This window comes from Melopsittacus undulatus, chromosome 6 (assembly GCF_012275295.1).
Source record: "Melopsittacus undulatus isolate bMelUnd1 chromosome 6, bMelUnd1.mat.Z, whole genome shotgun sequence".
NCBI classification, from domain to species: domain Eukaryota; kingdom Metazoa; phylum Chordata; class Aves; order Psittaciformes; family Psittaculidae; genus Melopsittacus; species Melopsittacus undulatus.
This window is the reverse complement of record NC_047532.1, coordinates 53,656,358-53,672,746: the sequence shown is the minus strand read 5'-3', so window position 1 is coordinate 53,672,746 and position 16,389 is coordinate 53,656,358. Positions and strand designations below refer to the sequence as shown.

At 41.3% G+C, this 16,389-nt stretch overlaps 1 protein-coding gene across 1 annotated transcript in view; it reads right to left on the bottom strand.

Moving 5' to 3' along the window:
- The window catches only part of CUL3 (cullin 3), a 58,770-nt gene extending 49,779 nt beyond the window's left edge, over positions 1-8,991 (bottom strand). Inside the window, exon 1 of the mRNA XM_034063469.1 lies at positions 8,860-8,991. Coding sequence (XP_033919360.1) covers positions 8,860-8,925 — 66 coding nt within the window. The 5' untranslated portion in view covers positions 8,926-8,991. The remainder of the gene's footprint in view (positions 1-8,859) is intronic.
- Positions 8,992-16,389: the final 7,398 nt, after the last annotated feature.

The following is a 16,389-nucleotide window of genomic DNA, read 5'->3' as shown; positions in this document are numbered from 1 at the left end:
AAAAGCATTTTCAGACAAAATTAGGGTTTTGTCTTATATCAGTAGTTGTATTGATTATTTAAGGTTCAAATAACATGCATGGGGAAAAAAGAAGTCAGGTCAGGACTGACTTTTAAGGATTAACAAAAAAAAAAAACAACAACCAAACAAAACCATTCTGAATAAAACAGAAGAAAAATACAAAGATTTCACACCAAAGTTATGCCTACTTCCTCTCTCCTGACCAAAAGAATAAAAATGAATATTGATATTCTGAAGACTAATGAGAAATTGAGAGCCATCTTGACCCACTTTAGAAGCAGCAATCCTAAAACAGCTCCACTCAAAGTTATGGTGGGGGGGGGAAGTCTGAAAGGCTTGTGTAACAGCAGGAAATACGTTCCTGAAAGACAATAGCTTTAAGTTTTCGATTCTAAGCAAAGTCAGTGTTAAAAGAAAATATTTGAACATAATGAGAACAGCAGAAATGGAATGAAGAAGAGCTGAATTTCTGGGAATGAATCATCACCCTCATATGTTAGCAGGATCCTGGAGGTCTAGAAAGCACAGGGAGAAACAGGTAGATCTGCACTTCAAGAGCTCAGCTGCATGCTAATAGCTGTCAAACATGCTCCTGGTCAAAGGTGAAATGACAGACAACGGAAACAGTGGCATAAAATTTTACAAAATATTGGGCATGCCTTTCCTCATCTACAAACAAGGGACAGAGTCTAAAAATTTCATTCAAGTCATTTGCATCACACTGCAATAAAATCTTAGAACAGCCAAGGACATCCTTTTCAAAACCCAAGAACTATGTGACTATGAGTGAGCTACCACAAAGGATGTTCAACTTGCAAATATCCCAAGTAAGCTGCTTTGAGGACAACTGCCCATGTGCAGACTCTTACCCTGCAGCATATGGAAGGTGGCTCTTCTACTAGAATTACTTCCAACTCACAAAAGTCTTAAGTAAACAAGCATCTTTCCTTTCTTACAACTTAACAAGACTTACTAGCAAAGATTAAAAATAGCTGGAACTCTGAAATTTCAATTGGATTTAGGTCCCTGACACTCCATCTCCTTTTAAAACCCAAGCATGGGACTGCAGCATCCCAGGTAAAATGCAGTAGCCATAACAGACAACAGGTCACTGAACACAGAAGCAGCATTATCAGACCCCAGCCTATTACTCATATCACTCTTAACCCACAGAAATATTTCCTCTATTTTTGACAAAACACCAAACCAAACCTAAGTTTAAAACTGATTCAGTATGTGATCACATCATTCCAACACTACAAAGCAGAAATCCACAGCATTAATCTAGTAAGAGGCAAACTCATAGTGGGTTTTTTGGCAAATCTTTTCTATCGATGATTTGTATATTAACATTTTAATGACTTTAAAGAGTAATGGGGATGCTGCATGCCTCAATCCCAGTTAAGAACTGCCAGTGGAAAGAGCAATGCTGTTCTGCACACCTGTACCTTCTGTGGAAGGCACAGTCTCCTCAGGGATACCATGTCTCCTTGCAAAAAATAAATCCATTAGTTCATTAACTTTCCACCCTCGATGATCTGGGTTCAGAAAGCTTCCTTGAACCACAAATAGCCCATTCCTCGCCCACTGAACTTCAGTGCAAATCCCACAAGAATCATTTCTGGTTTGTTTCTTGGTTTGGGGGATTTTTTGTGTTTTTTTTGCTTTGTTTTGCAAGGGGGTGGGTGCTTTTTTTTTAATAAACCTACAAGTAGTTCAATATTTTACAACTGTTCACAAATTAACACTATTTAAAGAGAAAATATGTGAAATATACACCAATTTATACAGACTGTAGGCACATTTCTTGAAGCTATTTCAAAACAAGGAACACAATGAATGATTTGGGGGGGAATAAAGGATGAAAGGGTGAGGGAGGGGCATGAGGGCTTTTAGAGACCTTGAGGGCTTGATGACAACTCCTCCTCCATAATGCTATCAGCATAACAATACAAGGATTTGTATAGTAAATAAGATAAAATTTTATGATAGAAAGAGGCCAGAGGACTTTTTTGCTTACTTCAGGAGGGGAAGGATGATACACTTAATAATTCACTTACACATTTACAGATAATCAATACCACTGCATGCTGACAATAACCTTTCTCTGGGGGATTTGTGCACCATATAGTGCATACACCATGACTGGATGCACAAATCAGCAGTACCTGAAAGAGCAAGACTTACACTGGAATGAGTGTAATGGGGGAAAAAAAATAAACTAAAACCCCAAAAATATCAGTTATCAAAAAATTGGTCTGCTCAGATGCTATCAACGCTTTAAAAGCAGAAGGAGCATGGAAGTAAAAAGAATTTATTTCAATAAAGATTCTTCCATGCAAAATGTAAGAGACACACACAGCCTGTACTCAGACTATATGTAGTACAAGAAATGAATGTTGTGAATTTTATTATATAAGCTAGCCGACTTAATATTCACATGCATAATTTATTATTGTTTTTAATGTTTATGCTCATTAGTACTAAAGCAAAAATTGGCTTTTCCACAAATGCACCTCATCCATAATCATAAACAAATAAAGCAAGTTACTGCGTACATTTTTCCGAACTATTATACCTTGTTTAAACTTCAAGCAAGACAGTTTCAGCCCTCAAACACTAATTTTGCGTACAACTACTTGAAGAATCCCAGCAACTCCACAGCATGCACCACCCAAACGTGTTTATCACAGTTTTGTCCTCCTTCCTGTACTTGGGTATAAAAGACGCTTTTCTCCTTCCCCAAAATGCGTATGTTAAAAACATCAATGAGGAAGTTCTTTTAAGACATCCAACAGTAGGTACTTCTGCTGATACGCCAGTACTTTCTTTCACCCTCATGAAAGAACCATTAGTGACTTAAAAATTCTACTGACTTTAACTGAACTTCAGAAAAATAACAGATAAGTATGCTTGGCCATGCTATGGTTTTCTGCTACAGCAATTTCCTACTCCTTGTTTCTGCAAAAACCAACTCAGAATGAGAAACACAGGCTCATTTCTTAAGAGTTGCTATTCCATATGTATAGCTACTAAAAACCAAATATAACCTCCAATGATCATATGCACAAGGTCAAGAACCTATTTTGGACTGTAACAGAACAACCATGCATTTTATGAGAGGACTTGAACAATCTTAAGAAGATCTGTCCCAGTCTATCACAAAATGTTTTCATCACATACAGAGAGATTATCAGACACTGCAGATCAGTTGAGATGATGAAAATTTAAAAGCACCTGTATCACTAATTAATTGCCCTATAGAACAAAGCCAAAGACTTCAGAATACTTTTGAAACTGAGAAAGGCTGCCACTTAAACTGTGTACACCTGGGCACAACAGGTTAAGAAAAAGAAACATTTTGAAACAATGTAACTTTTTTCCTAAGGGTAAACTCACTTAAAATTTTTATGTTCCTTACTATTATTATAACTTCATGAAGAATACCAAAAACTCCTGATCAGTTTTACAGCAACTCTCATAAAGCTCTTTTACCTACCACTACCAGGGAAAAAACACTAACTCCTGTTTAATAATGCATTACTAACACAAGAATGAGTGAGCGGAGAGACCTACACCAAGCCACCTTTTCCCTTTGAATAAGATAAACAGTGTTTCAGTTTTTTTGGTTTAATTCTAGGCTTTAAACCTACTATAGTTGTGAACATTAACTTTTTACTACTGTATAAACTATATGATCTAATAGCTTAGATGCTCTTATATATATATATTTGAGAATATAAAGCAATCAGTATTCACAAAGCCAATCCTGTAAAATATTAAGTTAACCAAAAGATCTTGCTGCACTGAGTGGGCTTACATTATTTTAATCAGAACTGAAAAAGCCTGCAGTAAACCATCTCCAATTCTCACCTCATCCCATCCTCCATGACTGTCTCTCCACTCACTGGTATAGCACGCATGCTGTATTGATTATAGGCCAAAGCAGAAATACAAGCATTGCTTACATAATCTGAACACATAAAAACTTAATCACAGTTCAGCACATTTTCTATGGTTTACCTGCTATAAAATGCGCACAGAAGACACAAATTTAGATCAACCTCTTGAATGGGTAGATCTACACATTTTAGGTTGAAGAGTAAATTTAACACGCCTCATCTCAATTTGCACCAGTCTCCCAAAATTCAGAACAAAACACAGAAGCCATCAGCATTCCCCAAGGAAAAAAAATATGTCTTCTGCCTACACAAAGCCTGAAACAAGTGACTTAGATCTGATGAGAATGGTACAGTGGCAATGAAAAGATGAGTCTTAATACTTTCTGATGTAACAGTTGAAGCCATTTACTTCTAAGTTTACAGAACTTTGAGGAAGAAGCAACATCAATTGATAAATGGGTCTGAAAGAAACAAAAGGCTGTCTGGCTTTTCGCACAAGACCAGATGAAATGAGAGTTTTCTCTGGTACAGGCATTTCAAACAAAATGAATCAGCGAAGTTTTTATATATATATTCATATATATACGCATACTTGAAAAACTTATTCTATTGCAAGTACATATGCAGGATACCTCTAAATACTTTTCAGAATTCATAATTTAACCATGCAATACTGATCCACTGGAACAGTTCTGAGAACTGGCAAAACACTACTTTGTAGCATTGCTCTAGAGAAGACAGCTCTGCAGGAAATGAAAATGATTAAAAGCACTCAACAAAACCCTGACTATAAAGATCATACCCACTAACCTACACCAGGTCATGCTGGTTTTCAGACAGATCTGTCCAAACTATTTTATGGTGACAACTGAGACACTGCACTGAGAGAAGGATATGTTCTTGCAAAAACATTCACTCAGCACAGCTCAACATTATTTCTGTGATTTTTGCAAATAAATTCCCAAAATGCTTTCCAAATTCTCCTCGTTTACTTCTGTAAGAAGTGCATTTTTTACTTTGTACAATTTTTCCATCAAAAACACATTTAAGGCTACTGTTTTCCACTAGCTAAACAGTCACAGCAACACAGCTCAAATACACTTATAGGACACATAATTTATACATGCTATATCTCTGGTACAGACATCACATCTTTCCAGAAGTTTTATGTGAAAATTTAACATTCTTTGGCACCGCTTTTCACGTATCAACTGCATCATCCACAAACTGGGTTTGCTGCAAGCTTGTTTGAGAGCTTTTAAAGTATTCTTTTAGCCAGCAGTAATGGGCTCACTGACAGTTAAACAAAGAAAGCCAATCTGAGACCCTGAGAATATTATATACTAAACTACAGAAGAAAACAACTCCCAACACTTCTCAAAATAGGTGCACTTAATTCATGTTTTGTAAAAGTACCAAACCTGCAATTTTGCATAATGTACATACTGTGCATACAGCAAGAATACTACTGCACTCCAAATCATTAAAAAAAACAAACAAACCAAAACTCTAAAAACTTACAAACTATACACAACTTTCATCACTGACAATTACTTGACATTTCAGAACCCAGTTTTCTAGAGGCAGGTGTCCCTGCCCATGGCAGAGGGCTGGAACAAGATGATCTTTAAGGTCCCTTCAAAGCCAATCATTCTGTTTCGTCACTTTCAGTGTCCAACCTCAACAAAATCCTATTTGTTACAATGTGTATGAATTTGAAACAAGAAAGTTTAAAGACTGCTTAAGAAATAAAATAACCTACACTCGCTCAAAAGCACTCTTACTCTCTTTCATGTCTTGCTTTAACTCTGCTCTGAATGCTATCTGGATAGGCCTTATACAAATACAGAACAGCTATATATGATGAAGCTGTTAAAAGTATCATAAGCAGTTACTGAAAGTAACACAATCAAAGTCTTCTACAGTGGTACATACAGTTATTTGACTACACAAACAAACTCACCAGTTCGTTCTACTGAGCATACAGTACCTCCATTAAAATATTTCATTATTCTTTCCAGATTGTTTTTGAAAATGCCCAAGTCTGAAGTCTCAAGATAGAATGCATCCTCAACTGGATTACTTCTGATGCAAAGTTTATCACTAAGTCAAGACCACTAGAAGAAGACAAGAAACTTCTTTTTATTAAGTTAGTTTTTAGATAAATATATTTTTTTTCTATTGTGAACAGAAAATGTGGTTAAATATATAGAAAACTATTTTCCTCAAGCACTTCTGATTACTCTACAACCTGCTTCAAAACAGTAAGCCATGTAATTGCCCTTGAGGTAAGAAAAAGCACAGAGCACATACCAGGAGCTAGCAAACAGTAATGGACACTTGGGTGACAGATAATCTGCAACCAATTACAAAAAATAATAAAGAAGGACTCTGGAATAGAACTAATTCCAGAACATCATAACCTGGTAGCTTTCAAACGTTTTGCTCAATTTCTACTTAGTTTCTAGTAAGACAGAAAAGGAAAACTTTGGTGCAGTAACATATTGCAAATGACTATTTCTCCTTTCCTCTTGCTACTGTAGAATACATCAATACCAAAACCACAAAAAATTATGAAAAACATATTAAAGAGCCTACATGGAGGTAGTTGCCTCCTGTTCCGTTTGGCTACTTCTAATTTAATGCAATAGTAAACAGCTACCTCCACGCAAGAAGCAAACTAATTCACAACAGACAGACCTGCTGAAGAAAGATGATCAATAAGACGGCAAATTGAAGCAGCCCATGAAGTCACCTCTGGAAGCATTTTTTAATTGAGAACTGAAGTGCAGAACTACCAAATTTGAAATAAAAGATTGAAAATCAGTAGCTGAAGTACAAATAGTACACTTTCTAAATATAGGCTCTATCCCCCACATATATGCAACCTTATTGACAGGAATAACCCCACTGCAGTCAGTGGCACTATTTACAGGACCAAAGCCATACAGTTCCTTAGGCCTCCACAAAATTTATATTAAAATTTTTGCACAAACTGCAGCTATTCCCTTCTGCAATTATGAAACGGAAAACCCTCCAAATCTCTCAACCAAGTACATGCTTCTTTTCTGTAAACACTTCATCAACAGACTCGTCAATGAAACGTCTTAAAAAAGAAAATCCATTGAAGGGGACACCTGTAAAAATGCTGTCAACAGATGTCAACATTTAAGATCTGTAGGTATTGATGCCTACTGACTTACTGAATTACTTTAGGGAGAGGATGACTTTTTAAAAAACTTCCAATCTAGACATTCCTGAAGCAACTGAAAAGCCAGACAATGCTAGCAAAAACAGTTTCAGAAGAAAAAAAACATTGATGACCACATTTAACTTTACGCAAGAGCAATTCTCTACACAAGCATTCTTCACCCCCCAAACTAAATGCAGATGCTCATTTACAATACTGGTGAAAAAAGTAAAACACAAAATAAAGTTCATCCTATTGCTAAATCTGCCTTTGTTGGCTGACCCATACTCACGGTTGGAATAAATGAATCAGTTTATAAAGTTAAAATATGGCCATATTCTTAGTATAGTTTCTAATAAGATATACATACTGGTTTTGTCATGGTTTATTTTTTACAGGTTTTCGTGCTACTTGTGTGCTAGCGTGTTGCAGTAAGTCTTTTTCTTTATTTCTATAATCCAACACTTCTTTGAAAAGGGTGTTTATAGAAGTAAATATAATTTGGAGATCAAAACCTTTCATCAGCTGAAATTCATAATTTTATAGGTCATTTTTTCTTAACTTTCACCATTAAATAGAACTGTCAATGATTAAAAGTAGAGGAAAGTGTAGGAGATGCATAAATCAGGTTGCTACGACTAAGCTAGCTGCTGAGAATATAAGGAATTCCCCAATTTCATCAGCAAAAGTTTTGATGAAAAGAATACATTGATATGTTCCTTGCAGAAGGTAAACAGGTATGTCCAGTTTCTCTATAAAGGCAAGCCACATTAGTTCTACACTACTGCCTGCTGGGATCAGATGTAGCATCAAAAACTTAACACTAAATCTTGAAAGCCAGTGACTCAACCAAGTACCTTCTTTTTAACATATACAGCGACAAACACATATACACACACTTCCTGGCCATCCTCTGGCAGACTGAAACTTTTCTATTTCTCTCATTTCCCAATACCATTAATAGCACTGTAGTTGTTAATACTGTTGTAAGCTTTAATTGAACCAACTGTCAAAACACAGCAAGCAGTTTAATCATCTGGCTCATTCCCCTCCGTAACTCAAAGCGATGGCATGCTCATGGCTCTACCGAACATGCATGAAAGTTACCTACACCTAGATGTTTACAGTAACATCTTCTGAATAGCTGGCATTGTGCCACCTAAATCTTATAATCATAAGACTTAGAGCTTCTTTTACAGAGCAGGGAGTGCGATAAATTCACCAAGAGGAAACTCTCCAGAAGACGTAAATAAATACACACCCACCCACCCCCTTTCGGGGCTAACTAATTTTGTTGATGTAGGCGTATAATCTCCGACTTCTTTGAGGCTTTTTCCCTGAAAACAAAGAAGAGAACCCCCCACTCCCCAACGCCGTATGTGGATTTTCGTAATTGATCTGACTGATAAGGGAAACGATAATCGCGGGGACCAGTTCCTCCACCTCCCACTCGCCGTGCGGCAGACACCACTGCTCCCCGGAATGCAGGTCCCGCACGTCCTCCCGAGCCCCCCGCAGCTGGCACGGGAGTGCCCGAGGCCACCGGCCGGCTGACAGCTCACCCGGCACCGCTCGCACCCACGGCCCCCTCTCAAGCCGCCTCTGCTCGTGGCCGGCCCAGCCCGCCTGTCCCGCGGCCCCCGGCACACGGCGCAACTGACAGGGCGGCGAGGCCGCGGGGCCTGCGAGCAGGCGGAGGCCGGGGCCTGGCGCGGCCGCTCAGCCCGGCCTAGGCCCAGTACTCACAGGGAAGGCTCGGATCCGCATCTTGGTGTCCTTCCGGCTGCCCGTCCCCTTGCTCAGGTTCGACATCTTCGGGCCCAGCGGCTGCGGCGCCTCCCGTTCGGAGGGGCGCCGGGAAACGCGCGGCGGGGCGGCAGACCCCGGGAGCGGTGCCGGGGGCCGGGCGCCGGGCGGGGGAGGCCGCTGGCGACCTTCACTCCGTGCTGCGGCCCCCGGTGCTGCGCGGAGAGCCGGGCCCAGCCGAGGCGGGGGGAGCGGCGGGGGAGGCGGCGGCGAGGGGCGAGGCGGCGGCGCAGGCCCCTCACTCCGGCGGCGGCGCTTCCTTCACCCTCCTCCTCCGCCGCGATGGCGGACAAACATCGCTCAGTGCGCAGGGCCAAGCGCCCCCCCTTCCTCTGCTTTCCTTCCCACCGCCCAGCCAGCAGCCAGCGAGACACAGATCCGGCCGCGGGGGCGGCGGCGGCGGGAGGGCCGTGGGGCGGAGCGCCGCCTGCGGGGAGCGGGGAGGGGGGAGGGAGGAGGGACGGGAGGCAGGAACCTCGCAGCTCTCGTGAGGCTCCGCCGCTCTCGCGAGAGGACCGGTTGCGCTCCTTCGGCGGGCGGAGCCAAGCGGCTCCGAGCTGTCACCATCGCGGAGGGCAAGGGGAGGTGCTCGGGAGGAGAGGGCGCTTCTGATTGGCGGAGAGGGACGTGGTGGGGCGGGGCCAAGTGTGGGGGGCGGGCCTGGGCTGGGACAAGGCCTCCCGATACGGCGGCTGATGCTGGGTGCGATGGGGTCATTGTGCTTTGCGTTGGGCGGCGATTCGCGCTCTGTCAATGTCTTGCTTCTTGTGCTTGTGGTGGGTGCTTTATTAGGGCTAAAGTGCAGGTGTAGGCATCCACACGGGAGCGTGAGCGCTGCTTGTGGAAAGCGGGCTTTGGCCCCATGCAGACAGTACGTACCCCGTGATTTGGCTATCTGGTATGAACCTTGCAATGCAAAGCTAAAAAGAGAGGCGGGTTTGTTCCTGTTTCTTGCCCTTTGAAGTCTCCCGGATGTCAGTTGTGCCCCTCTGAATCATGTCACCGGTAGGCGTATCCCTCCGCGGAGGCTCACAGGATGGCATGATGCAAGGCGGGTTTATTTATTTATGTTTTGTGCTTTTGTCGCAATGCATGCCTGAGAGATGAGGGTGCCAGCTGAGGCAGCTCTTACATGAGCCCGGAGTTAAATATAGGTCATTCAGGGAAGGACGGTGGCTGTGAAGGGGAAGCGTGTTTTGGAAATGTCAGATTCTGTAGGTTAGCAGCAGTGTGGTACCTCTGAAAGCTAGGCTGGTCAGCCGGGAAAATCTGGGTACCGGTCACCAGGGGACTATCTGAAAAGTTAGTGGATGAAACTGAAATCTGGGTCAAAACATGCCTTGCTCAAGATCCCCCAGAGGAAGTACGTGGCATAGCCAGGAAAAGAATTTCTTTTAGGTGACTCTCGAACTGGACTCTGAATACCAGGGCGTCTTGTAATGTACGTTTTGCACCCAGCTTCACTTAGCTCTATCATTACTGTTTTCCTGCAGGTGCCTCTACACAGCAAGTGCCCTCAGGGCACTGAAGCGATGTACCTGCTCTGAGCTAGCATACCTTCTGTAAAGAGTAATTTCACCGTTTTTGTCTCTCTGAGTTTCTTACAACCACTTCCCTATACATTTTCATACACGACGTGGTTTTTAATCTCCCAATCAGAATTAAGTATATACGCCTAGAAAAGATGTTATATAACAGCAACACAATAAACAACGATTGCACCATGACTATGCAATACGAACCAGTCCTTTACAAAATTACAGTGTAGTCAAAATGCAGATGAAACAAATATGACAAGGGAAAGATTGCCATTTGTTAATATGAGGAACACAGCTTCCACACTGCTTCAATATCATTTCAACCTTATTTCCCCTCCTAAGTACTTCCTTCAGCAGATGAGGACAACCTTTTATGTTAAGATGGGGTTTTTTCTCCATTCCATGACAGTTAAGATTGAGTCATTTGAAAAGGTTTAGTTTTGATTCGTGTAAAAAGAGTTAGAAAAACAAAAGTGGGAAGTAAATTTGTACTGAAACCCAGAGTTTTCAAATTGAAAATGTTACAAGAGTACTTTTCAACAAATTTAGTGCCATTTTCAAAACCCAAAATTTTCCCCACAGTTTTTGAGAAACTGGCATTTCTTCTTTCAAGAAAGAAGAAAAAGATCAACTTTTACTGTATCCACTACTGCAGATTGTCCTAGATTAACTTGCCTAATTGTTGCTTTTGTGCTTCCTCTTGCTGGCCTTAAGCTTATAGCAGCCCAGGAACACCAGTGTCTTGCCTTTGTCAACGGTTCAATGTCTGGCTGGAGATCAGTAACGAGTGGTGTCCCTCAGGGATCGGTGTTAGGACCGGTCTTGTTCAATATCTTTGTTGCTGACATGGACAATGGAATTGAGTGTGCCCTCAGCAAGTTTGCCGATGACACCAAGCTGTGTGGTTCTGTTGATACGCTAGAGGGAAGGAATGCCATTCAGAGGGACCTTGACACACTTGTGAGGTGGGCTGATGCCAACCTCATGAAGTTTAACCATGCCAAGTGCAAGGTCCTACACCTGGGTGGGAGCAATCCCAGGCACAGCTACAGGTTGGGCAAGAAGGAAATTCATTATAGTCCTGTGGAGAAGGACTTGGGGGTGTTAGTCAATGAGAAAATGAACATGAGCCGGCTGCAGTGTGCACTCACAGCCCAGAAAGCCAACCGTATCCTGGGCTGCATCAAAAGGAGCGTGACCAGCAGGTCAAAGGAGGTGATCCTGCCCCTCTACTCTGCTCTTGTGAGACCTCCCTTGGAGTATTGTGTTCAGTTCTGGTGTCCTCAACATAAAAAGGACATGGTACTGTTAGAACAAGTCCAGAGGAGGGCCACGAGGATGATCAGGGGACTGGAGCACCTCCCATATGAAGACAGGCTGAGAAAGTTGGGTCTGTTCAGCCTGGAGAAGAGAAGGCTGCGTGGAGACCTCCTAGCAGCCTTCCAGTATCTGAAGGGGGCCTACAGGGATGCTGGGGAGGGACTATTTGTTAGGGACTGTAGTGATAGGACAAGGGGTAATGGGTTGAAACTTAAACAGCAGAGGTTTAGACTGGATATAAGGAAGAAATTCTTTCCTGTTAGGGTGGTGAGGTACTGGAATGGGTTGCCCAGGGAGGTAGTGAATGCTCTATCCCTGGCAGTGTTCAAGACCAGGTTGGATGAAGCCTTGGGTGATATGGTTTAGTGTGAGGTGTCCCTGCCCATGGCAGGCTGCTGGAACTAGATGATCTTAAGGTCCTTTCCAACCCTAACTATTCTATGATTCTATGATCTAAGTTGCTACTAATGCACATTTTTATCTGAAAGTTGGAAAAGTGCTGACTCATGCTTAGACACTGTTCAGTCTGTCACAGTACGCTCAACAGAAACCAAAATTACTCTCCCACCAAGTGATCTCAATTCTCATGTCAAATAGTTTTATTTTACACTGTGAGCTTATACCTACAACATACTAGCTTATGATTCTGTCTGAGTTCTGTTCTGTGACTGCCCAAGGTGGAGACAATAACTAGTTTTCTAGTGCAAATTTTCTATTTCCATGCATAACGTACAAAATGAAGCTTCACTAAAAATTTGCCTTTGAGCTTACACAAAGAGCTAATTTAGAGGTTCGTTAAGTGCATGTAATAGTAATTCTAGGCAGGTCAAAGCCAGAAGGAAGACCGGCAGGTGGAGGAGGATAGATTAGCATAGGAAGAGCTAGCCACCCAATTGTCTAACTGGGTCACCTCTGCTATCTCACATGCATATCTTATGTATCTTGTGTTAGCGTGGCAATGAAGTAACGGTTCTTGTGTGAAATGGTCACCACTGCTGGGAATTTCGTATCTGTTACAGCAGCCTTAAGCGACTTTTACACCAATCACAACATGCAAAGGTATGAAAGCCTCCAAAATAACTTAAGCTGCGCAGAAAAGAGCTCAGCATTATTCACAACGGTCATTTACTTGTTTGAGTTTCTTTCTGAGATCCTATCAGTCCTCTGATTTTACATATTGATGAATAACAGTGGAAGTTTCTCTGGTGCCTGCTAATCCATACAGAATATTTTCACCAGAATGAAGTCACCATGCAGACGGATGTTTTTCATGGACACGTGTATCTTGAAAGCAGCAACAAATTTTAATTATTTAAACACTGTTTTTATAGTCTGAGCTAGCACTTACCTTAATCATGTAAAGGGTGACAGAAATTTTAGAAGAGTGTGAAGAGTACCTTACATTAGAATCAATCCAAATTTACATTTTTATAATCAGGCCTTTAAAAGCAAAACATGGCTTTTTTTTTAACTTACAGGAAAAAGAAAAATCAAGCCTTACCATGTCAAAAGTCACCATATGAAATAAAGAAATCATACTCTCATAGCTTAATTATCCTCCACCAAAGCCAGGAACTTAGATTTATTTATTTATTTATTTAAAGTATCCATCACCTCCATGGAATTATACATACATATTCTCAGGTCTTCCTTACATACTCCCTCACTGCTGCAACCATCAGTGGTGTGTGACTGCTGAAATATACAAGCACTTCTATCACAGCAGGAAATAGAATGACCACATCCTGATGAGCAGAGCACTCAGGTGCCTGACTGCAAACACAGGTATGAGCATTTCAGGGCTTGACCTGTCTTTAAGGACCTGCTGCAGAATAAAACCCAGAAACAGTACATTGTGGTAGGAAAAACTGTGACTTCTTTCCTTTTAAAGCCCAGAATCAGGAGGAGAGCTTATTCTCCTCTCTCCCCTACCCATCCTTCTGTGTTCAACCCCCCCCTTTTTTTTCTTCCTGTAAGTGCTTGCATCACTTTGCATGTGATGGTCCCATTCAGATTTGCATGAATGATGACACAGTAATCAATGTGTAAGACAGTTCTCTCACTTTCCCATGATACTATTTTGGGAGATACAGTAACAAATTAATTTTCTACAATTTATATAACCTGAGGGGAAAAAAGTATATTTTTTGTAACAACACAGAGATACGCACCAGCAAAACAAGCATCCAATGAATGAACCACAGGTGTTTTTTAGTAGATTGTATTAAGGATTTTACCACAAGAATCTTATTCCAAATCACTGAAAGAACAACAAAGCTCAGTACAACCGGATAAATATATGTTTTTAGTGCTTTAATCCTTCCCCTGCAAATCACAACAGTAACTGACTGATCTGTGTACAAGGTTGATAGATTACAACAGGTAACAGGACAATAGGTTCCTGTAAAAAGATGTTAAATTTTCAGAAATATGATTTATATGATTCTCTTCAAAGAAACAGAATTATTACAAAACATACTGTTTCACATAATTTCTATCCACTTTGAGACTTCTTTCCTGCATGTCCTGGATGAAGAAAAAGCTTGTTTTTATCTTCCTCCATCACTGCTTCAGAGGACTTTAGGGAGAAATATAATTCAACATAATAAAACTAGATATGTAATATTGGAGAATATGAGATATTTTTCACTTTGCTTCTTTCCTTCTACAAAAATAATGTAAATAATATTTTATTTTCTTGAAAAAGGAGTACAGTTAAGTTTTATTGGTTTTTTTTTTTTTACATGCTGGAGGCAGTGGGTTTGGCTGAGAAGCATGGGGGTGCAATGAAAGGCTGTGGAGAGGCAAGAAACAAAACTGGCAGCATAAAGTTATTTGCTTGTTCCCTCATGGAAACTTGTTGCTTAAAACGTTGGCTGGGCTGTGCTTAAATTTAATTTCTGATGCATTTAAATACCACCACAAATAGAGTAAATGCTGAAAGACAACAGTCTAAGCAGCTCAACAGTTTCCAAATTAACACAGGCTAATGTACTTTCAAATGCTCTTCAAGCAGGAAGAAAAAGAGATGCTGGTACTATCTCAACCCTCTTTTCTCATTACTGACCTGAATTCAGCTGTGCCCATCAGGAAGGGGTTTTGCCTGTTAGCCCATGCTCTCCCTCAGAGCTCTGTGTATTGCTTTCCATCTCATCAGCCAACCCAACAGCAGACTCCATCACCACTTGTTGCACAAGACCTGCCCCTAGCACCGGCAGACTTGGAGTGGACTGTTTACAGGACTGGCAGCAGAGATGATGAGGTTGCTGTAATGAGCCCATCATGTAGTGGCACATTTTAAAAACAGGTCTAACCAGACAATGCTCATAATAACCAAAATTAATGCTGTCCAACCAGCACTGGCTTCCCTTTCAGTACCTGACCCACTTCAAGATTGTTGGAATAATACATGGAATAATAATGAAGTGCTTAACAGACTAAGTCAAGTCAGTTCAAGTAAAAATTCAATTCTGTAATGCATGCCTTTGACAGTCATCTTGCACAGTATGACTGCAAAATACACCAGCAAAATGATGACCTGTAATTCACCAGCACTGCAGCTTCTCTTATCCTGTAACTACTGCACCATCAGCTTCTTTCACACATACCTTAGTCTCTGTCAAACAAGGACTAGAGCAGCACAATGTAACAGGGTAAATGCCTGTGTCAGCTCTACATTGCTACTGCTGGAACAGGAGATGCTACCACATTGAGAAAAGACACTCTTATGTTACAGACCCATTTTCTAGCTGTGAGACCACTGCCTCACTGTCAAGTGGAGAGTTTTTACAGGCTTTTAGTAGTATGACAGGAGATTTGGTGGGAGCAAATCTTTTGTGCAACACTCACATTACAAAAGAAAATCATGCTACAGCAATTGCAACCAGCAGTGAAAGCTGCAGTGATGTGGTGAGACACATGGTTGAGGTTCAGAAATTTGTGTCAGAAGGTGGCCAGAAAGAGCCATGCTGCAAAACACTCAAGGCAACTTTTCAGGAAAATAAAAAAGTTTCTGTTAAAAATCATGGCAGAAAATACTGTGCACAAATCCAAGTGAAAACTGAAAGGTTGCACTGCACCATCTTACTACACAAACACCTACTAAAGGGTTAGGGGTGACCTGATCTTGGTATATATAACGTCCATGTGGGAAAGTGATTTCTGAGTGTACTGTCATTTAAATCAAGTAGGAAAAAACAGCTCAACAAAACAGTTGGAAAGTGAGCAAGATTAAAAACGATGCAACACCAAAGGTAATTATTCCCTAAAACTATTTACCTACAGATGAGATGCATCCTTCACCATCCAACCTGTCAAATGAAGCTCTGTAACCTACTAAATATCAAGTCAGAGTCCTAGCAAGGTGAATTTTGTCAGGACTAGCTAATTGCCACTTTCTTCCCAAACAGAAGCTCTGGAATTACTGAGGCACTCACTTCAGCAGTAATACCGTCAACAGCTCTTGGCACCATATGCAGATGCAGGTGGGTACTGTAGCTATTTGGTAGCATTCACCCACTGTGTTGCTGTGGCACACAGGATGCTGGTAGAGAATATGTGCTCCACAACAGTTGACAGATTTTATTCTTATGAGATCTAGTTTCTTAACACC